At 44.3% G+C, this 26,284-nt stretch overlaps 1 protein-coding gene across 3 annotated transcripts in view; it reads left to right on the plus strand.

Annotated features, from left to right (window-relative positions):
* The window catches only part of TEP1 (telomerase associated protein 1), a 1,055,001-nt gene that overhangs the window by 528,825 nt on the left and 499,892 nt on the right, over positions 1–26,284 (plus strand). For all 3 annotated transcript variants that reach the window (XM_069244315.1, XM_069244314.1, XM_069244316.1), the window contains 4 exons: positions 5,205–5,318; positions 5,924–6,041; positions 19,568–19,768; positions 19,988–20,181. In XM_069244315.1, coding sequence (XP_069100416.1) covers positions 5,205–5,318; positions 5,924–6,041; positions 19,568–19,768; positions 19,988–20,181 — 627 coding nt within the window. The remainder of the gene's footprint in view (positions 1–5,204; positions 5,319–5,923; positions 6,042–19,567; positions 19,769–19,987; positions 20,182–26,284) is intronic.

Below are 26,284 nucleotides of genomic sequence, written 5' to 3' on the forward strand. Positions count from 1 at the left end.
ATAAGAAAATCATACCAAGTTTACAAGGGGGAGCACATGCACTTTAGCACTGATTAGCAGTGGTAAAGTGCTCGGAGTCATAACTTCAGCCAAAACAGGGTCAGAAAAATAAGGAGAAAAAAGGCAAAACGTTTGGGGAATGACCCTGTAAAAAGGCCAGGTCCAACACCGAGGCATTCACTAGTAGGCTGAGCTAAGTAGTGAAGACATTGGTGTATGAGTACCAGTGTTGTTTAGTCCCATGGTGCAGCACTCACATGAACCTGACGCAACTTAGTCATGTGTTACATGAAACTACATGCATGGATATGGAGGGAACGGTGGTTGCCTTTAACATTGAAAAGGCATTTGACACTACTTTCGATTGGGCAGTCATGATGGCAGTACTGGAGAAGATGGGTATAAGGCCACAGTTCCAGGGATGGGTGGGCCTGTTGTACATGGACCCCATGCCTAGAGTAAGGTTGGCGAGGTATAATCCACTGCAGCTGGTCGGTGGAAAGGGGCATGAGGCAATGATGCCGGCTATCTCCATTATTGTTCATCCTGGTATTTGAGCCATTGGCAGTCCAACTGCAAGAAATGCTGAGGTCCTGTGCAGTCAGGCTGGGGGTCAATGTACCCGGATGACACCCTTGTATAATTGACCCGCCCTGAGACAACGGTCCCTCACCTCATGGCCAAACTGCAGACATTTGAAAGAGAGTCTGAAAACAAGATCAGTCAAGAGAAATCCATATTATTACCTCTGGCCCTGTTAGTACACCAGGCACCAGCAGAGTTTTCAGACTTGGGACTGCGATGGGAGACAAATCTTTTCGATACCTGGGGATTTGGGTGGCACATATGAAACAATGGCAACATGCATACAATATGGGGAGGGTTGTGCAGAGCCTGTGTAACTCGGTCTGTTTCTGAAATACCTTACCACTCTCAGTAATAGGAAGGGTGGCAGTGACAACCATGTTATTTCTCCAACAGTGTCTTTACATATTACAGAATTAACTAAGTCTGAACCCTGGGACCACATTTAGGGAGCTGGACAGCCACCTGCTCTCACTAGATAGGGCAGATGGCAGTACTGAAAAGGTATAGAGAGGGGGAGGCTTGGGCCTGCCGGACATGGAGCTTTATTATTTAGGAGCTCAGACCCAGTATGTAGCAATATGGTGCAGAGACTCAGAAAACTGGGAGGCAAGATTACTGGAGGGACTGACTGAACCTGACTCATTGCTGCTGTGTCAATTGAAGGGGACAACCCAACTCCAGGAGATCGCGTACACAGTGCTGAGAGTGGCAGGGGTTTGGGAGACGATGGTTAAGCAAGTCCTAAGGTGGGCTCCCCTGAAGTGGTTAGAACCCTTCTGACAGATTAATCAGAACATTTTAAGAGGAGATGGGAGGAGGGTGGATGGAGCATACTGTGTGAATTATACCCGCAAGACAAATTTATCACTTTCCCAGAGGAATTTGGCATAGGAGCAGGCTAGTTTCTTCAGATTGCTAAGCTGGCCAGGACCACAAGAGAGTTGTAGCTGTGCTTCCCGTACAGACCTCAGGTCCGCTTTGCCTTGGACACACTGCTGGGTACCACCCAGACAAGACACTTGATATCACATCTCTATAAGGCCCTCAAAACAGACAGACCAAAACTCCCACCGACTGCCAGACAACGTTGGGTAGAGGACCTGCCAGTGCCATTAGCAGAGAGGGACTGGGAGAGAACAAGCACACTCGTATAGCACATAGCGAGCCACACACTTGTCAAGCTGATCCACTTTAATTTCTTGCACCATACATATCTCACACCAGAATGGATACACACATGATACTCAAACAGGTCATCAGCATGCGCCAGGAGCAACATCTCTAGAGCCATGTGCCTGCACATGACCTGTGGATGTGACCCAGTATATGAGTTATGGTTGGAGGTGGTGACTTAATTAAAACAATCATTTGCAATGCAGTGGTCTTGCGTTTGCTCGAGTTAAAGCTATTAGCGTTGTAAACTCCTAACCTGACTTTTCTTGCCACATAAACTGAAAATGGAAAGCTAAATAGTTTCACATAAGCAAGCCAAAGGCCGCCATGAGCACAAAGCAGACACACAAAAGGAAACAGAAGTTAGCTTGTTGTGAAACGTATCGGAAAAGTGCAGTTATTCATGTTATCGGCAAAAGTGCAATTGTCTATGTAACAGGATCGATGTCATGCAAAGCGCGCGACTACTGCCCAGCGAGATCACGCTGCCTACAAAACAAAGAGAAAAAGTAGTCCAGAAACCATACAGAAAACATGGTGCCTCGTATGTTTTCAGTAGTTGGCCGGTGCACACGAGGGGGGCTAAACACCGGAAAAGGCATGACTTATTCATGCCTCTCACTAATCAAATCAAGCAACTTTTATGCAAGCCCACGAACCAACCAAACTGATGTGTGTGGTTACAAGCCCGTAGAGAGATAACAACAGGGACAGATCGCTTTGCGCGCTCGACCCTAAAGAGCAACCAGCATTTGCATAGCAAGATCGATCAGCCACTGCCTGTTGAGGCTCATACCCCACCCAAAAAGGGAAAAGTCAGATTTAGATTTACCTCTCTCGGCTTTGTGCTGTATAAACACCTGTTAGTGATACACTGGTTATCCCACAGGGCACCTGCATAGTCATCCCAGCGAAACAATAAGAGGGAATGGGCACTAGCGAAGGGAAAACGAATGAGGGAGGTGCGCACAGTTAAGTTGAGGAAGATGTACAACTGAGGAGGGATAGGCTGGAGAAGCTTAGGGAGCCTGAGGGGGACGTCAACACCAATCACGAGGTGTTACAGGTGAAATAAGGCTGCCTAGAATGACGAGGTACATACATCGGAGAGCGTTTATTTCGGGTGGGAGGGGCCGTACGTGCTGCCACAACACTTAACATGTCAGCGATGGACAAGACTAGAACTGGTTTTCTGTGTCACCTGTGTCCTGTGTGTCAGGGGAAGGGGATTCTTGTAGTTGAGATATGTGGATTTCGAAGATGAATATTGTAGCCTGAACTGCTGGCATGTAACTCAATAATGGTATATTTAAAAAAAAAAATCTCCTACAAGAACTGGTTGTTGTGCTCGTGGTCGGGCTTTGGCTTTTCAGTGATCTATTGTTCTTCACCCCATCCTTTGTATCATCTGATCTGGCCCTGCATACAGTACCGTCAGCATTACCATTGGTCCTTGTTACTGATACTTACAGTCTTTACTCAAACAGTTAGTTTACAGCAGAGGCCTCTAGTGATCCCGCCGGGGGGTGGGGGGAGGCTAGACTTTGGTCAAAAGAAGCATTACGCAGATAACAGTGTTTTATTTTAAGCAGAAACATGTTATTGCATTGTTAAAAAGGTAACAGTACTTAACTGTAATGTTTAAATACGTCTAGACATATTTAAACATTGCCATCTTTATAAAATATTTGCTAAAAATTCTGAAGGGGGGGGGCAATGATTTTTATTTTTCCACTGGAGCGACACTACATTAAAACGTTTGGAGAGCACTGGTTTACAGGGTTGTATTAGTTGGAGATACAGCAACCGCTGCATCAGTTTTCAGGGATTTAAAAGAGGCATCAGTTTGGGTACGCCCTTACTCAGAGCCCTGTACTCGGCCAGAACCTGTAACATGTAGCCAGTTATGCAGAAATATCATCTGGGCCTGCTAGTGATTTCTCGTACAGGAAGTAGACAGAAATCAACATTCTTTGCAGCGAATACAAGGTTTCCAAGCATAGAGTGTTTTGGTTTATCGTGTTATATGAATGTTTTTGTACATTTCTATGCTATAATATTTGACAGTAGGCTCACCTCAGCCTCCATTAAGACATGCCCTCTGCAGATTTGTTGGTGTGTATCTCAGATATTAGATTTTGCTTTCAGATTTGCTGCTGTTTGAATCCGGGATGGCTTGCATTAGATGGTCACTTCTTTGCTTTATGCACTTTGGACACTTTTGGTAATGAAACAAGCAATTTATTATGCACTTTCACTGACCTTCGAGGAACTATTTTATGTAAGCGATGCTTACGGATGATCATGGCTTCCTGTTTTACTAAAGTGTGGTTCGGTTACCAAGTGCAGGAATACAGCCAGAGGTAGTTGCCGCTCAATAGTTGATGGAACCAATACTTATCTCCTCCGGATTGTTGATAAAATAGGAGTTTTTGCGGCCTTCTTTCTCTCACCCTGTTGGTTATAGTATAGTAGAAAAACTACTCCAGTTTAGGTGGATGAATGCAAAAAAGGGAGAACACATTTTCTTCTGGAGGGAAGGGCGCAACGTAAAAACAGCACCTGCACAGTGCTGTGTTCAGAGTGCTTGGTATACGATACAAGTTTTGTTTCAGTAGGTAATGTACCGAAGAAGCCCCAGTCAAGCCGTGAGCTGCAGCTAGCGCTGCCTTCTAACAAGCACCACCATTGACTCTTGTGCCATGTGAGGCCAAGCGTGCTAACTTCTGCAGAGCATCGCTCTTCTTGCTCAAAGAGGGGTCTGCCTCAGAGCAACCACTCCAGCACCCAACTACCCGAGCACGGAGTGCCAGTCCCAGTGCCAGCCAACGCTGGTACTCCTGCGACGTAGCAGGGGTCCCAGCAACATTGGCTAAGAGGCCCACGCAGCGACAGGCTAGCTGACTGGCCTGTGGCGGGAACCACCTTAGCACTGCAGCATGCAATGGGAATTTACACTGTGGCAAGATAATCATGTTACCCTCATGACGCGGGTGTTCCAAGAATTAATGGAGGACTTTCTTGCGATAAATAAACAACAGACGTTATTGGAGCAGGCCTCACGTCTGTTCAAAAGTGAGTGAGGGGAAGTGATGGGCGCCCATGAAGTGGAGAAGTTGCTGCGGAGTCATTCCACATTATGACCCATTAAAAGGAAGTTGTGGGGGAGGTGTTGCGGCTGCTGACCTCTTAGCTATGTTGGTTGTAGGTTGAGAGGTAATTGTGAACTGTCCTTTGTATCTGTTTTCACTATATGTTTGCACCGTATTATTATCTCCCTCTCTGTGGCCCTCCGTTGTGTTGAATAATATGAGTTTTCTGTGGTTCTATTTATCTTCCCTTTTTGGTGGTTATGAACTGGGGAACTCTCTGTAGCTCTTTTCCATGCTGTTTAGTGTTCCGTGTGCTCATTTATATTTCTATTTCATTTTTACTTTGCACAGCTCGGTGCCCCGCCAGTGGTTACAAGACTTTACAGCAGAATCAACTGAGGCTTCCAGAAGAATGTCTGATTTGAAGAACTGTTTGAGCCAACATGGAAATGCAAATTATTCTTGGTAAGGCTCTTTCTAGGCAAAGTCCTGTATACCAAACTAATGGGAAGCTGAACCAGGACACAGCTGTGCAATCAACATGTAATTACGTTCATTTACACGGAGGCTTCTGTTTTGTTTACAACAATAAGTATTTTTCTTCATAGACATTTTGACAAAGAACTTCTGTGAAGCTCTAAATATGATTTCAGACAGAGTAGGCAGAAATAAAAAGTCTGTACCCTCAGACACAGTTACCCACAGCAAAGGGAGAAAACCTTTCACAGTTATGGCATTAACAAACAATGATCAGAAAACAGCAAATGTTGCTTGTGTCCGGGGTCTGACTAATGTATGTGATCAGAGGACTCATGAAATATTAATTTCCCTATGTGTTCCGATACGAGTGTTCCAAGATTATGATTTTACTTTGAGCTTACTCAATGGAGATGCTAGTTCACTCCAGGATGAAAAGTCTACCACTATCGCGGTCTTTCTATGCTAAATCACATCACGCATATCACTAAAGATCAGGGTTTAAATGTTTTATTGGGGTCCCAAGGCATATGGGAAAAATTATCTGACTGTTGTATTTCACACTCACGCTTTTAAATTATTGTATCTTTCAGCTACTCATGTGAGTGGGGAGGTGTGACTGATGGAAAACCTTACGTTAAGGAGCTGGAAGAGTTTGGGTCACAGGTGCTGCAAGACATTTGGGAGTTCATAAAGAAGACCTATATCATGGTAAGACAATCTATGACCATTGTTTCACCCAAACTATTGAGATCTAGACGTACCTCCGTGTCATATCTCGAAGCATTGAGGATAACATTTTTGCCTCCTTTCTTCCTCTTTGCCACATCACTTCTTGAGTCACAAATAGTTGGAGAAATCTGTCCTCTCTTACTTTACTCAAGGTTGTGTTGGTAATACAATTTTAAAACACTTTATCCATAGGTGGTAAAGGCCCGGAGAAGATGACCTAAATAAGCCATCAAGATTTTAAGATATAAATAATAAACCTCGGGAAACCATTACAACATATTAGTAAAGGAATAGATTGTTTGAGTCATTACACACGCTTGTAAAATAGCATCTGACAGCTTTACTTGTTGGTAATAAAGCCCTTTAAAATGTACACAAAGGAAACAATATATTCTAAAACTACACAGATACAGTTGTGAAAAACTTGATCCATTAACAATAACTTCCTAGCAAGCTCAGCACCCTCATGGTATAATACAGTGGAAATATTGGCACAATGATCAAAATAAAATCTCTAGTCTGTCTCCAACAGCATTGTGAAAATTCTAGCTTTGAAGTAATAAGGCTCCTTAAACTCATTCGGGGCATGGCCAAGCAAGATGGCCGACTAGATGCACCCGAGAGCTGATCCCGCTCAGCAACTAATTATACTGCCAAATCCTGCTTATTTTGTGCCCATCTGACCCCTCTCAGGCTCATGAGACAGCGCGGGCTGCGGCTAGGCCTCTCTGATCCAGGGTTCCCCCACCCCAACAATACAAATAACTGCATATAGAATCCTCCACACAAACCTGCCGACCTATTGCTCCTATTGTCATTCTTGGAGGAGTGAACCCCAGCTGAGAACCCACGCTGGGTTGGAGAGCGCCCCTGGGCTTACACACCATATCCTCACTATGGATCCTGGCTTGAAGAGGTGGGCCTGGATGAGGAGACAGCCGAGTGCCCGAGACCATCTTCATGACAGTGAGGACATTACAGGCTCCCCTTACCCATATAACTATGTTGATTAAAGCCTTCCGTGCAGCACCGTGATCCTACTCCCTTTGTTGTTCTGCATCCCTTACCTATGCAGGAGAAATACTCAGTTGCCGGCTTTTTAAAACTGATGGACTTGTGAGAGATACCGCCTGCCCTGCTCACTTGTGCAAGGAGTGTCTTCTGCCCTTGGCTGGTCCCTGCCAGGCCCACAACCCATGTATTTCGGCAGCACGCTCACCTAGTTTGTGTAGCAAACAATTCACTGCTATGGTCAAAAAAATGGTGAACGATAAGGCCCCAAAAGGGGGTCAAGCAAATAAAATTGTCTAATACACGGCCCCTTGTCCCATCCCCTGGAGTCGGGCGAGACAGTCAGATGGAGCAGAACTGAGGAGACACTACCTAGGACACCGCTGAAATCCTAGCCGCCATGCAGATTTAACGCATAGCCCTGGCAGCTAAGATGGACTCGATGGCTATGGATATAAACCATCTGCGACTGGATCTGCATAAGGTGCAGATCAGGTCACTACTACTGAGGAAGAGAGCACTATGCTACAGCTCACTGTCGAAGACCTACAGGACATGGTTGAGTCCTTGAACTCCAGTGTGACACAAATGGAACATCTTCTTGAGGATGCCGAGGGGTGATCCCGTAGGAAGAATATGCACTTCTTAAGCTTTCCCGAAAGAGGAAAGCCCTGCTGCTGATTTCTTCCTGGGTGATTGGATCACCACTGTGCTTCAACCTAAAAGGCTTTTGTAATTTTTCTCTATTGAGCGGGCACATAGAGTGTTGATGCCATAGCCTGTTTCCTGGGGCACTCCCCCTCCACCCGAGTGCTGATTGCACACTTCTTTAAAACAGGGATGCTATTCTTCGGCATGTCCGTGCACACGGCCCACCCATGATATGGGGACAAACCTATATAAATATCCCATGACTACGCAAAGAAAATACAGAATCTCTGAAAAACTTTCCTAGAGGTCAAGCGACTGGTCCGTGAACACAATATTCAATCCAGCCCCCTCTTCCCAAGCAAAGCTTTGTATACAATATGAGGGCAAAGCACCTTGTTATGAAACACCTCAGGAGATTATAGGCTGGATGAAATCCCTGGGCCTGGGCTGTGACGGGCACTCAGTGGCATGGAAGGAGCAGTGTCAACGAGGGGCACACCAGTCTAACCAACAGCACAGCGCTTCCGCCAACCAGATGGGTCTGAGGCCGACCCCGAAGCTGGACCGCATCCTAGTATGCCCAATTTGCAAACTGCAGGCTGAGACTGAACATCCCTATGTCTGGTACAAGACATCCAGGATAGTGGACCTGTAATAGACTGAGAGGCCCCCCATTTTTAACTATAATATGTTTTTTTCTATGCCACAACTCATGAGGTGGTTTTCTGGGGGTGGTGTGGAGACCACACTGTTGATGACTTTGCCTAACTCAAGATGAGGCAAGTAAGTTATTTTTGTTATACATACACTTTTGCATTGGGCTATAAAAGTGCTCTGTGGCAGGTGGTCTGGGGGCTGGCCCAAAGTTGATTATTGATCCCTCCCTTGGTAGGGGCTTGTCTGCATCCGTGCTAGTGCCCTTGGTTGAAGTTACACTAATTGTCGTGTTTGTTACCATTTTAGTTGGTGTTTAAGGGGGTAGGGTGGGAGAAAGGGGCAGACTCTGCTATCTCTTGACCTATGGGTGTTCCAGGAGGGAAAAGCAGGAATTGTCTCTGGGTGGCAGATAGGTTAAAGGGCCTACAGTTTCTTTAATTGTTTCAGGGATTTTGTTACTGTTAATATTTGTTAATATTTCTATTCTCCTTTGGGACAAGAAAGCTTCCAGGAGATGTAACTTCTGTAAAACGTTGCATATTCTATGGTGTTCTCAGTACCTTTTTGGCCATTGCACATATGATTGCCTTTCCATTGCGTCGGTGCCCAGTAAAAACTGTTGTCCTGGAATGTCCGGGGATTAAATAACCCAGTGAAACGAAATAGGGGTGCATGCTAACCTACACCGCTATGGGATAGCTGTGGCATGCCTACAAGACACACATATGGGGGGGGGGACTGCTTTAACTACCTAAGAAGGAGATTGGCTCAATCTGTGCTACATCCTTAACAGTTATGCCCGTGGGGCACTTATCTGGGTGGCACCCGGGATCCCTTTTAAACACACTCAAACCACTGTGGATGCAGAGGGGAGGTGTGTGATACTCGAAGGGCACATTAAACACTCCTGAGATCTGTCTAATTAATACATATGTGCCAAATACAGATGGTGGTGCCTTCATTGGCAAGGTACTAGATGCTGCTCAATAATGGCTGGTGATTTTAATTGTGTGCTGGATGACCAGCTAGACAGGTTGCCCCCCGACACAACACTAAACCCCAAATGACCACAGCCCTTAAACATTCCCTTATGACCATATCTCTTGTGGATACCTGGCAGGCAGACACCCACATGCATTTACATACTCGTGCTACATGCCGACGGCAGCAATGCACAGCTGCCCAGATTATTTCCTTGTACACACTAATGCAGTGTACTGGATGGTCAACATGCAGTATTTGGGTCGATATTTATCAGACCATTCACCAATGCTGCTAACATACTCCTTGGAGCGTCAGAGACCAAAAATACCTCGAAGGCATCTTAATGCTGACTCACTAACCAACCAAGCTTTTGAGCACACTGACGCACTCCCGAACACAATATTTTATCAATAATTGGCGCAGTACACGGAGTAGGACAACACATTGGGACTCTGTGAAAATGGAGATCCACAGGGTGTGTTTGACCGCTACAGTCGGCATATTCCGAACACTGGAGGAAGACTTTACCCAGAAAGAAATAGAATTACAGGCACTTGAAAGGGCATTACCGACTAACCCGGACTGTTTGAGCACCTGGGATAGAACACAACACAAAGTTTGTGAGCTGTGGGACCAGCACTGATATATAGAAGGTGACAGAGCAGGACGCTTACAGACCCGCCTGAATTGATCTGAGTCTGTGCCGCATCCCATCCGGTAATACAAAACCAAAAGTGTGTTGTGGTGTACATACCACAGGCCATCAACACTGCATTTGCTTCCCGCCTGCAACAAGTAAATACCGAGGCCCCATATGCATTAACGAGCACCTGACCTCTGCGGACTGGGGGTTATTAGACAGGCAGGAACTCCTTGATGCAATGACAGCCCTGAAAACTGCCAAAGTACGGGGCAATCACATCTTTCCCTCTGAATTTTGTCAGCTTTTTATAGACAACCTAGCTGATAAACTACTACCAGTCTATAATGAGGCCCTGCAGAGCGAATCCCTTCCGGATTCTACAAAGGAAGCCCTAATTGTTATGATACCTAAGCCGGGTAGATACCACTCGGAGATGATCACTTACAGACTCCTCTCCATGTTGAATGTCGATCAAAAAATCCTCAGCCACGTTTTGGTGCAAAGGCTACTCCCGTACCTCCCGCGCCTCATTCATACTGACCAGTCGGGTTTTAGCCCGAAGAGAAATACAATACGCGATGTGCGTCACATTGCTCATTTCCACAATGCACCAGAGCTACAAGAAGACCCCTGTGAGCTGGCCTTTCTAGCTATACAACAGGCACTCTACTCTGTGCCCTGGAGTATGTTTGGCAGGTGCTGGCTAGACTGGGATTAAGGCAAAAATATATAGTATGGGTAAACTGCTCAATAGATCCTTGAGGATACAGGTGCAAAGAGGTCGCTATGTTTCGGACGCTATTGAACTACAGCGGGGCACCTGACAGGGATGTCCCCTGTGTCTGCTGATGTTTGCTATTCCAATGGAACCCCTTTGGCCCTGCATGAATGCCGTGTACAGATAGGCAACACTGCACATGTAATATCGTTATACACAGGTGACGCAATGATCTATCTCCATCAACCTGATGTATCAGTTCTGCTGCTGCTTAATGTCATGCAAGAATTCTGGGAATGTTCAGGTCTGCGACTTAATAGTACAAAATCCATGCTATTCCCAATGGGTCGCTAGCAGGGCATACCGGCCCAACGGCTCCCCATCGTAGACCTGCTGTGGGCAACAGACAAGGTTAAATACCTTGGAATATATGTCGCACATACGGAACAGTTGACGTTTGACCTGAACTTGGGCACATTAATAACAAACCTGCGTCTTTCAATCAAGTTCTGGACTCTAACAGACTGTCCCTTATGGGGAAGATAGGGATAATCAAAATGGTGACCCTGCCTCACTGTCTGCACGCCCTCTGCAGAGTAATGTACGAAATACCTCAAAGGGTGTTTCAAAAATTGAACTCCCTAATGGTGGAATTTCTCTGGGCTTGCGGAAGTTGCCAAATAGGTCTCAACATATTAAAAAGAGAATAAGGGAAAATGAGAATGGAAGTTCCTGATCTAGAACTGTATTACCTTGCGCCCCAGCTGCAACATGCAGTTCATTGGCTTGACAGAGAGCATAACTGAGAGAGATCACTATTTGAGGGCACACACAATGGAGTCCAGTTGGATAGATTGTTGATGTGGGGACGCAATATCCAGATGCCTTTCCATTCTTGATACGACTTATGGGCAAAATATGGACCAAGACAGTCCGAAAGGTGACTAGGCCTGTCCCATATGCCCCTGATCTAGATGTCTGGATACTGCAGCATTTGCCCAAATTACAACCCATATGACAGTCGATAAGTGGCAAGAGGGAGGCTGTCTAACGGTGTCAGATCTCTATCCGGGGGCGAGGGATGTTTTTTTTACTATACATGAGGCGATCACTACATTTGGACTGAGGCATGGACAGTTCCTCCAGTATGCAAAAGTAGTTGTCACTGCTCGACAGCTATAGTCCACGTTCCCTGACATGTCTGAATCCTCGCAAACACTGACAACGCTATTACACGTGGCAGGCGGGCGACGGCTAACAATGCATCAGTACAGAACTTTACGGGCAAATAGACGGACAATGCAACTGCGACTGGAAGAGACATACCAACGTCTATGCGACGAGCATATCACCACAAAAGACTGGTGCAAAATATATACTAGGGTCCGTAAGCCATCGACCTGTTTGCGCTTAAAAAAAAAAATACAATAATATAACATTGTGCATATGGTATATCTATCCCCTAAAGGTTTACACACCATTTACCCAGATAGGGACCTCTGCTGCCCCCACTGTGGCCCTGATGAGGCAGATTTTATACACTTGCTTTGGCACTGCACACGGGTGGTTCCATTTTGGGAGGCTGTGCTTTCTCGCATACGGCACACCACAGGGTAGGACATACCAAGGCAGATCACCCAATGTCTACTAGGTCTGATCCCTGAGAATCCTAAGATAACTTTGAGCTGACAGTACGCATTGCTGGGGCATACAGTGACAAAACAACACCTTGCAATACACTGGCTTAGCCCCGACGATTTTAACTGGAAAAAAGATCTGAGTAGGTCAGGGCAGAATAGGCTCATATGAAGAGAACATGTAGAGACAGAAAGGCAGCATGTGCCCTGCTAGCCTGGGGAACAATTACACAGGCCTTATCTGAGCCCTCTGGAGCAACCTCTCCCAGAGCTGAGAAGGACGGGGTTGGCCCAGAACACACTCCCCTGGTGGACAGAGCAACTATATCTGGCCAAGACTGACGCACAACACACTCTTACTGATAAGGCTATCGGGTGTTCTGGAACCTGGCAACATGCTTGATGATAGAAGATGCACATAGGACCATTTATTCTATAAAAATATGTAATAGGAAGCCTGGAAGCTCAATGGAAAGGGAAGGGAGGGGAGGGGTATTGGGGGATATTGTTTCAGTTTGTTATTGTTCTGTATATTAAATATACACTTTGAAGTGATGCTATAACCACATTCATTTTTACTTCTGTGTTCATCAGAGTTATCCTTGAAACATACTATCCGTAACTAGTGATGCTTTGCTACCTGTCTATGAAGCTGATACAAACCTGGTACGGGGAAATGCATCTATTATACTCTTGTAATTCACTTTGTTACTCCATTCAAATGCCAGTAAAGAAACATAAAAAAGGCCCATAAACCGTGAGGGACTACATGACTTTACCTACAGACAATTACGCCATCAAACTCTTTACTTGTGGTATTAAAACCTTGAGCATCTTAAGGAAATGTAAAGCTGTGTACTCAGAACTATTTTCAAGCAGCTTTTTTCATGCCGTAAAGCTTAAAATGCTAGTTATGAAAACATAAATACAGTTGAGAGAGAAATCAAAACATGGGTAGAAATTGTGTAGAGCACGGGCGGCTCCTCCATTAGGGCGGAGGAGCGTCGCCCACCCCGTCAGCAGCTGCAGCTGCAAAACCTTTCAAAGAAAACAATAATAAACTATGTTTATTATCGTTTTCTTTGAAAGGGACGGGACCACGGGGGTGACGTGCACTGAGGGGGAGTGCGCATGTATTTTTGGCCGGCCGTCTTTTACTGGCCAAACACACATGCGCACAGGGCGCTCTCCAGCCCAGAAACACAGTTGCCAGACTGGAGCGAGCCTGCACAGCCTGCACAGGCTCCCAGTCTAACTGGGAGCACCCTGGCTGGGCACTCCCAGCCAATCCTGACGCTGCTCTGAGCAGCATCAGGATTGGCCGCAGGGCAGGCTGTGGGAGCCTGTGCCTGCAGCAAGAAGAAGGAGGAGCAGAGCGGAGTGGCGCAACGGCGAAGAGGTAAGTGTTATTTTGTTCTATAATAATTTAATTTTATTCCTAGCCACACACCCCACACCCACCCTCTGCACCCCGCCCCTTCTGCGCCCTGCGAATGGCCACTAGTGTAGATATGTACCCACAGATAGCTGGCTCTTTATAGTTCCAATCACAGATAACAAAGTTTCTGGGCACCTTTATTTATGTGTAATATAGCATGGGAAAGATGTCCCTGACGGCAATAAACACTAGAAAAGCATTCATGGACGAAAAGATACTAGAGGTAATAAAGCTCTGGGAAATAACCCTGTAATTAAGCCTTTTAAAATGTTCATAAAAGATAATATCATAGAAATTGTAACACACATGCAATAAATCCCTGTGAAGCACTACCAACAGCTTAAAAAAAACTCCGGTAACAGCAGCCGTTAGTAATAAATTCCCAAAAAACTCTTTGTCAATAAAAAATAATGGACTCTTATATCTAGATGATAAAGTCTTGGAAATCTGAACACATGGGCAGCAGAGTACTGGACAGCTTTCAAAATAGTTAACAATGAAATAGCAAACTACACATGTACATAATAAAGTCTTGGGACTATTTACACAAAGGCAAAGATTTTGTGGTACTTAAAATCAAGCTGAATCGCTGGTGAGGTAAATCTTTCTTACATCTAAATTATAGAACTCAACGCCTATAGGAATCAACATGCTCGCATGCCACCTCAAATTTAGGAAAGCAATCAAAATGTCTCTTTACCCTTTGAGTGGTTAGGAATCTTTGAAAGGCATTGTTTTCTGTAGGTTCCTTTTTAGCTTTAAGACACTGCTTGGAATTCAAGTTCTTTATAAGCCTTTTTTCATGTTGTTTCATTTCAGACAATAAAGCACCTGAAAGCTTCAAAAACAGGAGAGGTTTTTATGCAATTATCAGAGCACTATACAGCATAACATATGCAACCAAGCATTTACAATGCAGTGGGTCTCGCATTTGCTCGAGTTAGAGCTATTAGTATTGTAAATTCCTCACTGGACTTTCCTTGCTACATAAATTCAAAATTAAAAGTAAAACAGTTTCCCGTAATTGAGCCGATTCATAGCAGCACGCCATGACCGTGAAGGATACGCACAAAAGCAAAAAGAAGTTCGCTTGCAGTCAAACTTATCAGCAAAAGTGCAATTAGCCATGTAACAGGGTCGATGTCCAAGGCAGTAACCAAACTACTCCAAGGAGGGACAAACGTAAAGCATTTACCAGTGATCACAAAGGATTTTTGAAGGGCAAGCCCATAGAAGAGCGACAGTGATGGGCGTGGTTAAAAGCTCAACTAGATAACAACACGTCGGAAAAGCAGCACTTACGCACTGCTATGCTCGACCTAAAAATAACAGACAATGTTATATATATATATTTACCGTCTGAAGAAGTATTCAGTACCACCAAAAGGCTAGCAGGGTTGCTGCATCACTGTTTTAGACCGGCCAAAAATGTTGCATATCTATGTAAGACTGGCATGGCAAGCGGGCTTCCTAAAGGAAATTCGCCGAGGTTGGTGTGTACTGGTAAAAGAATGACAGCAGTGTTACATACCAGAATGAGAAAAACAGGAGTGATGCCATACTAGTATGTTATAATGCGTGGTGTTATGTACTTGCATGAGACAAGCAAGAGGGGAGCTCGCTTGAATGACAAGGCAATTGGTGTTATATACTAATACTCCACTTGAGGAACTGTTGCATACTCAGTGAACATGACTGATAGAGTGGGTTACATGGTCAGGCATGGCTGTTAGTGTACGTGCCTGTGTGAGATGGCACTAGAAGTACAGCGCTGTTACCATGTTACGCTGCTGTATGAGCTAAACTAATGTGACACACAGCTGTAGGTCTGAAACATGGAATTTTACATACTTGCATGAGACAGACAACGGATGTTACATACCTGTAAAAGACTGGCAGCAAACAATAAATACCGGTACGAGATTGGAGTGACTCTAACCCAAATTCTGCAGCCGGACGTCTCTTGGCTCTACAGCTGCGGGCTACTTTCAAACAGAAACATATCCTGGTTATTAGATGTAAACAAAGAAATGTGCCAATAAGTGAGTTGCCCATCCGTCTGCAACAATCCCCCTCCGCCGTCCTCCTCTGCAACTGACATTCTTTGATGGAAGTGTAAATGAGTAAAAAAAAAGTAAAATCAAAATGCACGTGCTTTGGGCACTGGACGCATGAGTGTTGTATGTGGGCAGAACTGAAAACAAAATTAAGGACTAAAGAACCCAATTAATACAATATCCATTGTACTAACAAGAGTCCCAAAAGGGCTGTTTTTTAAATGGTGTTTTTTTTCTTCCTGATCATCCTTTTCAAAATATTGTTCCTATCTCAATACATGTTTTTTCTTCCAGACAGAAAATTGATAACTAGGACACCCGTCCACATTGACTTTATGTAAGACAGCATCTAAGAAAATAATACATATTTGAACTACTTCAACATTTTTGCCTTTTTCAAAGAATTCTCAAGCCTAAAAAGCAAATCCAAGTTTGTAAAATATACTTCACAGAAACACTTTGCATAAGCGCACAGAATCCCACCCATCAGATAAAAAAAACAAGATAAGTCAGAAGTGCCCGAGCATTGGCATAGATATTTCTTTCATTGCTGTTTTGAAAATAATGGCATGTTTTCACACCTTGATTAGTGCCAGCATTTAGCCTTTTCACGGAGCACTACATACCCTGTGACAGCTTCATTGAAGTCGCTGATACTAGCTTATTAACTTCGGAAGGATGAAGTCTGAGTCAGCCCTAGAAATCCAGTTACCAGCACATTACATAAAGAACTCCGCAGAGAGCACTGAAGTTAATGGACTACCATGCCACAATACAATAGCTTGTTTCCAAATGGAACATGCGTATGGTCTGAACGAAGGCGTCTCTCGAGGCATGGGGCTCGTTTCACTTCAACATTTACCATCTTCTACTACTTTCCCTTTTTTTGCAAGCATTTACTATAATTACGGTGTGTTTCGAGTTTCCATTTCAGTTTACGTAAAAAAAGGTTTTCAATATTTATATTGTTTTATTACCTCTCAAACCAAACATCCACATTAACAACAAGAAAAACAAGGGGAGGCGGGGGGAGGATAGGGATGAGGGAAAATTACAAATAAATGTAAAAAAATGATTGTGCAGTTTAAAACCTTGAATTTACGAAGGAGCGCTAGGATAAACAATAGAATTAAACTGGTAGTCATGAAAAGCGCTTGATTACTGCCCAGTGAGATCGTGCTGCGTATGAAATAACAAGAAAGTAGCCCAAAAACCATACAGAAAACATTGCCCCTTGTATGTTTTCAGTAGTTGGCTTGTGCGCTGGAGGAGGGCTAAACACCAGAAAAAGGCACTTTTCACTGATGAAGCCAAGCACATTTTAGAAGGCAAGCCCACGAACCAACCAAACTGATGGACGTGACATGGGCTTGGTTAAAAGCCCACAGACAGATTACACCAGGGACAGAGCCTTTGCGCTCTCGACCCTAAAAAAGGTCATGCATGTAAATAGTCACACATTGTAATGTGTTTAATAAAGTATAATACATCTTTACATCCAGGCAAAAGAACAATAGAAAGCTTTCCATAGGCAAAATAAAGAAGGTAAAAGCATTGCACCTAGTATACTGCTTTGCTGTAGACAACATTTTAACCTAATAACAAAAACATAGAAACACATAACCTGGTTAATAATGCACTAGAACGTTTAACAGGAAGGCAGCCAATTGCTTGGGCACGTGCCCCAAGTTACTAAGAGCTGTTGAGATTTTATTAAGCCCTGGAAAGCTTTACACTTGCGTAATAAAGCACAAGGGACCAGATGTACTAACATTAGGCACACATATTTCTTAATTGCGATTCTCTCCAAACACACATTTACGAAATCGGTATTTCTAATGTATGAAACGCTTTTGAGTTTGATTAGAAAATACTAGTGGGTCGCAAATAGACCTACCTCATGCATATTAATGAGGTAGGTCTCAATTTGCGACCTATTGGGAATCGCTGCCATCACAGAGGTGGTGGCCTGCTGAGGTCAGCAGACCAACCTGTCTGTAATTGCCTTTCAATAAAACAATCTTTTTTTTTTTAAATGCAACATGTTTTCCTTAAATGACTGCCTGCTCTTAAAAAATATTATTTTAACATTCTTTACGAGTGGGTTACCACCAGTTTTAAACTGGTGGTAAAGTATTACTCTTTGGGACCGAAATTCGGTTGCAAAACCGTAATACATACTATACTTATTCAGTATTTAGAATGGACGCCCTAAACAAGCCTTTAACACATTACGAATCGCTCATGCAAAATGTGATTTGGTAACAAGTTAACAAATCATATTTTGGATTTTGTACATTAAAAAGAAAAATTCTGGTCGCAAACAGCCCAATTCTGCGAATAGGGCTGTTTGCAACCAGAAAAATGCTTTGTACACCTGGCCCAATGTGCATTACAGGGTGTTAAAAATGATTGAAAACTTACATGCTTGTACTAAAGTCAAGGAACATGTAATACGCAGCTACTAAATTCCTGGAAAGCTCAATATTAAAGTAATACGATCTCCACCAGGTTTGTACATATTTTGTTCAGAGCACAGGTGGTTAGTCTTTCAAAGCTTTTCATGAATGTAATAAACCTTTGTGTATGTGCATCAATAGGAAATGGAAAGTTTGGAGATCTTAAAATGCAAGTGGTATCTCTCTCCCTTTATAGCTGACTGAATCTTTTTTTATAAAAAGGTTGGCATCTTGTGAAAGTGTCAGGGGACTGCTATTGTTCTGAGGAAGCAGAGGGGTCACATATATTTAAGTTGTATTTGTAAATGTGTACAACATGCTGTTCTCTGTGCGATCTTCCATCTCCAGTCTGGTGAAAGATGAACATGCCTCTCATGTTTGTTGGCGGATGGTGTTGTTTTGTGCAGGTCTCCTGTGTCTGCCTGGAGGCGTTTGATAACAGAAAACATGGAGGCTATTCTTTATCACAGCGATAATGTTGTTGTGTTACTATAAGTAGGCCAAAGGGTGACAAAGAGGTTGGGATGGGAACTACTAGAAAATGTATGTAAGTCATCAACTGGTGCATTTCAAATATTCTTTCAGTGGAAGCCCAAAACTTCCGAAAAAGTCCAGAAGTAGTATTTTTATGAAGTAATCAGAGCAGCATTTTTTGCTCATAAAAAAGTGAAATACCTAAGAAATTTCAGATAAAAATGTATTATGTGTGGGATTATGCCTTCACAAGTTCATCCTAACTGCATTGTGTTGAGTACAAGAATTACAGTTAGTCAACTACTGTTTCGTTTTTGAGTGGTGAGCTTTATCAAGGAATATGTTCTTTTAATATGTTGTACTGCTCGTTTTGCTAGTTTTTAATATGGGTTACTTGAGCTCTAGTGAAGTTTCTGTCCTCAGGACACTTTATGACGAATGTAACGTTGATGCATGTAAGGCATATCCTGCTATACACACGTTAGTAATGAAATAACATGTTTTTCTGTGAATTTTACCCTGTGATAGTCTCAACCATGTACACAACTTTGATTGTTTCTTGCTTAATTTGGAACTTTAAATAGCTGAAGGTGGCTTGGCCAGTGCAGTTACATTTTCACTTACATTTGAGCATTTCCAGTAACATGTGGTGCATTTCTTTCAAACATTTGCACTAGCATACAGCACCGAGTGCAGAAGCAGTACACCATTTAAGGGAGTCAGATGCATACCTGTTTTCCACCCTTTACCCTGATGTTCTGCTTCACATTTGCTAGGTGGAGGATGAGGTGCCAGAGGATGAAGAGAAGGTGGCGCAGGAGGCCTACCTTGATTATAACCATCGCCAGTTCTGCGCCCGGAGCAAGTTGCTCGCCAGCGCCTCCAGCATGATCGAGAAGTCCCAGCATGGAGCCCCAGCAGGAGGCAGAGTGCTGGCCATCAGCGCTGGTCCCAGCGAGGGAAAGACGGTCTTTATGGTAGGACATGATACCGTCCATTCCTAAAAAGTGACTTTTAATGATAGAGAAACTTGTGAGCTAGTCTGAATTTGACAGGTTCGCGCTAAGGACTTCTAAATACTAGATATCTGGATGAGAAATGTTCCGACTAGCTCTTCAGATGATACTTTGCTTTCACCTTTCTCTGCACAATGTACCTCATGTTAATGTTTGTTTCTGTGCTTCCTTTGGCTACAGGCGGCCCTGGTGAATAAACTGAACACTGTGAAGAACAAAAAGAACCAGGCGGACTCTTCCTCAATGTCAGATATCTTCTTCCATTTCTCGCATGGCAGCCCAGGAGCACAGAGTGTAGACAAGATGCTGTTTCGACTATGTACCCAACTGAACCTGCGCCTGAAGAGGAACAGCAGTCTGCCTGTAACTTACAGGTGAGACCCCCTTCTTGTGACCCTTTTCCATGCTTAGCTTCTCTTGTTCCCTTTGAACATTCCCTTTTTTCATCCCTTTTAATGCACAGATGATACCTTTCCCATTCTGCATAAGGTGGTGGAGCCCATTTTCTACACCTTTGCGCCTTTGTGTCCCTCTTACATACCTCCTGTGTTCCGTGTGCCCTAGTGAGCTTCTGTTTTACTCCTACCATCTCAGGTGCCCAACATTTAAATCCTAGCGTTTTGTAATGCCTTCCATCCCACTCTAATTCAGCGCTCCCCTTTTTCTTGTACCTCCAAACATTCCCCCTCAGTCTTCTAGGTTCTTGCACCAGATTTGGACACCCTCATTGGTGCTTCCATTAGTTGATTCTACAGGAAGGTCATTTCACTGCTCTCTTCTTTTCCTGTTGATTCCCTTGTATCCCTGTCACTTTCTACCTTTGCTTCAGGTGCGCATTCCAACTAAATGTGTTCTTTAATTTCTGATTTCCAGTTACCTGTTAGTGCCTCCAATGTTTTTATGTGCTGTATTTTAACTTGTTTTACCCCCTATTGCCTCTCTCACTGGCCCTTCCCCCCAGGCTCTTTCTCGCCCCTTCCATTCCACCCTATTTCCTGTCTCCACTTTTCACTGTAATTTGATACATTCACACACATTGAATACTCTCCCGTTTGTAGCAGGGGATCTTTTCGCCTTAGTAATACAAATATTACCATTTTTCTAATAGTGCTTACTTGTGATTCACCATGTGTAGGAAGCTGGCCTGGTGTGTGGTGTGTACCTATGGTACTTACATCTTATACCAGCTCCAGGTATCTCCTCTCAGTGAAACGTAGGCAGTGTCTAGAAGCCAGGCTCTCTAGAGGGAGCTGTGGATGAGCAGCCAAGGCCTTTCTAGGAGACATGCAAAGCTCATGCAATACCACTACAGATACACAGTACTTACACACAAGAAAGAGAACACTTGGTTGTACAAAAATAAAGGTACTTTATTTTTGGAACACAGTATCAGAAAATACTAGAGAGGCAACCCTCCCATAGGAGGTAAGTAAATACACTATATATATATATATATATATATATATATATATATATATATATATATATATATATATATATACACTAATAAACAGTAAGAGGCATAAAAAGGTTTGAAAACTGTGTAAAATAGCAATATGCAATATTAGCCCAAGGGGAAGCCCAAACCATATAGTAAGATAGTGGAATGCGAACACGGCCCCCATCTAGGTAAGTAAATCCTGTAGAGGGGTAAAACACTGAATTTCCCCAAAACCACCCCTAAGGATGAAAAGAAGAAAATGAAAACACCCAGAACAGCCTGCAAGGAACCAGCTGTGGAAAACCGAAGATGGGGACCTGTGGAAAGAGGGGACCAAGTCCAGAAGTGTCTGTGGAGTCCAGGTGGAGTAGGAGATACTATCCACCCAGAGGTACCATTTAGAGTTGGTTGGCAAACAAGTAAGACAGGTCAGCACAGAAGCTGGAGAAGAGTTTCAGGTGTGTGCAAAAGGTGTCCCACGCTGGAAGCTGGATTGCAGATGGGTGTCGATGAAGGATTTCCACCAACAAGCCTTGGCAAAGGCCAACTCGCGGTTGGAGGAAAAGGGGTGCTGCAGGGGACCAGCAAAGACCAGGGGGACTCTACCCAGGAGGGGGAGACACAGGGGACACTATGCATCGCAGAAGGCCCACAGGAGCAGAGACAGCACCCACAGGTGTCCCACAGGACAGGGACACAGAAGTTGCTGAAGCAGCCCATGCAGCACCACAGAAGTTGCTCCCACATCGCCGGAGGACCACGCATAGGTCCAGAAGTTGCAGGAGGGAATGCTGGGGGCTGAGCTATATGCCGCCTGAAGTTCCCCTTGGAGGTGAAGCAACAAGCCTTGGCAGCTGCAAAGGGCACGATGCACTGGGGTACTGTCTTGCGTGGAGTGGAAAGGACTTACCACCACCAAAGTGCGACAGTTGTTAAAGAGGACCAAGGGCGACTTTCTGGACCAACACCTGTGATGCAGGACCCACGTCACTCAGGATGAGGGGAGATCCACGCAGCCAGTCGTCGATGCAGCCAGGTACCTGTAGTTACAGGGGAGTGATGCCTTCACCCCAAGGGAGATTCCTTCTTCTCGTGCAGGCTGAAGAGTTGCAGTCTTCTTAAGATGCACAGCCGGGGAAATGTTGCAAAGCTGGCAGGAGTTCCGGATACAATGTTGCAGAAGAGTCTTCCTCGTGGGTCTGCAGCTTAAAGGTTCCTGAGGCCAGACGCCGAAGCTGAGGTTGCATAGGAGACCTGCTGGAGTCTTGCAAGTCGAATAAGAGGACCCACTGCAGAGGAGAACCCTATATAGCCCAAAAAAATGTCCCCACACTCGCGAAGTCCAGTAAAATGGAGCTGGAGTTCGTGGGTTCACCTCTGCTAGTGCAGGGGGGCCTCACACACAGGTAGCTTCACCCTGCCCTCTGGGCTGAGAGGGCCTACCATAGGGGTGACTTACAGTGACCTGGTGCAGTGACATGTAGTGAAACTGGGTGCGTGCACGCTGGTTCACGCAGACTGCAATGGCAGGCCGGCATAATCCTTTGTATGGGCTCCCTGTGGGTGGCAGAATAACTGCTGCAGCCCATATGGATCCCCTGGAATCTGAATGCCCTGTGTACCTAGGTACCATATACTAGGGACTTACATGGGGGCACTAGTATGCCAATTGTGGGAAGAAAAGGTTAGTAGCATCCAAATGTGGAGGAGAGAGCATAGTCACTTGGGTCCTGGTTAGCAGGATCCAAGTGAACACAGTCAAACACACTGACAACAGGCAGAAAATGGGGGTAACCATGCCAAGAAAGAGGGCACTTTCCTACACCATGTCATAACCTGGTAAAATAAAATTGAAGCTACTATTTTTCAGAATAGTGGTGCTCAATTGTATGGGACATGCATTGCAGAGAGGCCAGTTGACATTATTTCACTGCACATTAAGTCAGAGATTCCTTGATTGTAAGTTATATTTGGAGTTATAATGCAGACACATTTTAAAAGCAGATAAGGAAGCAAGCCTCTGTGATTGCTCTCCTGAACAAAATACAGGGAGTGCAGAATTATTAGGCAAATGAGTATTTTGACCACATCATCCTCTTTATGCATGTTGTCTTACTCCAAGCTGTATAGGCTCGAAAGCCTACTACCAATTAAGCATATTAGGTGATGTGCATCTCTGTAATGAGAAGGGGTGTGGTCTAATGACATCAACACCCTATATCAGGTGTGCATAATTATTAGGCAACTTCCTTTCCTTTGGCAAAATGGGTCAAAAGAAGGACTTGACAGGCTCAGAAAAGTCAAAAATAGTGAGATATCTTGCAGAGGGATGCAGCACTCTTAAAATTGCAAAGCTTCTGAAGCGTGATCATCGAACAATCAAGCGTTTCATTCAAAATAGTCAACAGGGTCGCAAGAAGCGTGTGGAAAAACCAAGGCGCAAAATAACTGCCCATGAACTGAGAAAAGTCAAGCGTGCAGCTGCCACGATGCCACTTGCCACCAGTTTGGCCATATTTCAGAGCTGCAACATCACTGGAGTGCCCAAAAGCACAAGGTGTGCAATACTCAGAGACATGGCCAAGGTAAGAAAGGCTGAAAGACGACCACCACTGAACAAGACACACAAGCTGAAACGTCAAGACTGGGCCAAGAAATATCTCAAGACTGATTTTTCTAAGGTTTTATGGACTGATGAAATGAGAGTGAGTCTTGATGGGCCAGATGGATGGGCCCGTGGCTGGATTGGTAAAGGGCAGAGAGCTCCAGTCCGACTCAGACGCCAGCAAGGTGGAGGTGGAGTACTGGTTTGGGCTGGTATCATCAAAGATGAGCTTGTGGGGCCTTTTCGGGTTGAGGATGGAGTCAAGCTCAACTCCCAGTCCTACTGCCAGTTCCTGGAAGACACCTTCTTCAAGCAGTGGTACAGAAAGAAGTCTGCATCCTTCAAGAAAAACATGATTTTCATGCAGGACAATGCTCCATCACACGCGTCCAAGTACTCCACAGCGTGGCTGGCAAGAAAGGGTATAAAAGAAGGAAATCTAATGACATGGCCTCCTTGTTCACCTGATCTGAACCCCATTGAGAACCTGTGGTCCATCATCAAATGTGAGATTTACAAGGAGGGAAAACAGTACACCTCTCTGAACAGTGTCTGGGAGGCTGTGGTTGCTGCTGCACGCAATGTTGATGGTGAACAGATCAAAACACTGACAGAATCCATGGATGGCAGGCTTTTGAGTGTCCTTGCAAAGAAAGGTGGCTATATTGGTCACTGATTTGTTTTTGTTTTGTTTTTGAATGTCAGAAATGTATATTTGTGAATGTTGAGATGTTATATTGGTTTCACTGGTAATAATAAATAATTGAAATGGGTATATATATTTTTTTGTTAAGTTGCCTAATAATTATGCACAGTAATAGTCACCTGCACACACAGATATCCCCCTAACATAGCTAAAACTAAAAACAAACTAAAAACTACTTCCAAAAATATTCAGTTTTGATATTAATGAGTTTTTTGGGTTCATTGAGAACATGGTTGTTGTTCAATAATAAAATTAATCCTCAAAAATACAACTTGCCTAATAATTCTGCACTCCCTGTAAATACGGCCTCATGTATATTGATTAAACGTGACACCTATGGATTATTGGCCTCTTTTCCTCTCTTCTTTTTTTCCAAATAAACTGATGTTGAAGACCAGCGTAACCTTTTTGCCAAAAGTTGACTCCTTTTCATGTTGGGTAATCCATCATCCATGTTGGTAGCTCCATCTCACCCCTTGAAAGAGGAAGAGAGACTCCATCGGCTGGCTCTCAAACAACTTTGAGTCTTAAATTGATTGCATCAAATACCGTCAGGAAAATGATCAGCATTTTAGTTAGTTCTCTGGGGCAAAGTTAGGTGAGGTAATGCAGAAAACGAAGTTGCCAAAGTGGATAGTACTCTATACGAAAAACCTGCTGCGCATTGGCCCAAAAGCAGCCTCCAGAAGGTGTGAAGGCTTATTCCCCAAGGGCCATGGCTTTTACTATTGCCTTGGCAGTCGAGTGTGCCTGTTGTTGATAACTTTCAGGTCGCGGTGTGGCCATTAGTGCAACTTTCACACGGTACTACTTCGTTGATAGCCAGGTCCAACTTTAAGGAGATTTGGCCTGTTTGAGCCTACGGGTCTTTTTGGTCTGAGCTCATTCCACAAACCGTCCACTTTGGGATGTATTGGTTACGTGTTGCTTCTAAAGAGGAGGAATCTGCTGTTATAAGTATCTATCAGGACAGCTTACTATTTTTGGAAACGCTTTTTCTGGTGGATACTCTAAGTTACTCCTCATAACTCTCCCACATCACAATTCTGTGAGATGGTCTCTCTTTCCATCAAAAAAGGTCCCACATTAGATATATTCACAGTGATACCTCTGATTGGTTTTGTGTGCTGCGTTTGGGTCCTGAACAGAGCCAAGTAAGAAACTGACTTCACGGCCCAGGGGTGGTGCCTCTATGCTACTCGGCTTTATTACTTCTAGGGAGGAACAGATTCTCTGCAGATTCTCAAGGTGCCACCTGGCAGAGCTCGGACGACCTATTGTGAAAGGTTTCTGGATCCAGTGTGGCACCTGGAGATATTCTAAAAATGAGGAATCATCGAAGGTAAGTTACTTGTTGATCTGATAGAAACATCTAGTTGCAACTTCCTTACCTTAGAATTTCACCCAGGTATCAGTGTGTATCTGGAGATTTTTCTTGAGCAGTACCACTGTGCACCATGCGTTGGCATCGATGGGTTTAGCATTCGTCGTCGGCATTGTCCTCGCAGGATATGGCGTCACAGGTCCTATGTAGGTGCCACCCCGGGGCTCTGGCTTCTTACACGTCAGTTCTTTTCTTTCCGCGCCAGCCAGCGCTGATCTGAAGAGAGCTACCCCTCAGTCACGTTTTGACTGGTCTTTTTTCAAATTTTGCCAAAGCCTTTTTTTATTTTTTCACTCCTGATGCATCGAGGGATGTTTTCCAGGAAGACCGGATTCAAGTTC

Source organism: Pleurodeles waltl, chromosome 7 (genome assembly GCF_031143425.1).
Source record: "Pleurodeles waltl isolate 20211129_DDA chromosome 7, aPleWal1.hap1.20221129, whole genome shotgun sequence".
NCBI lineage: Eukaryota > Metazoa > Chordata > Amphibia > Caudata > Salamandridae > Pleurodeles > Pleurodeles waltl.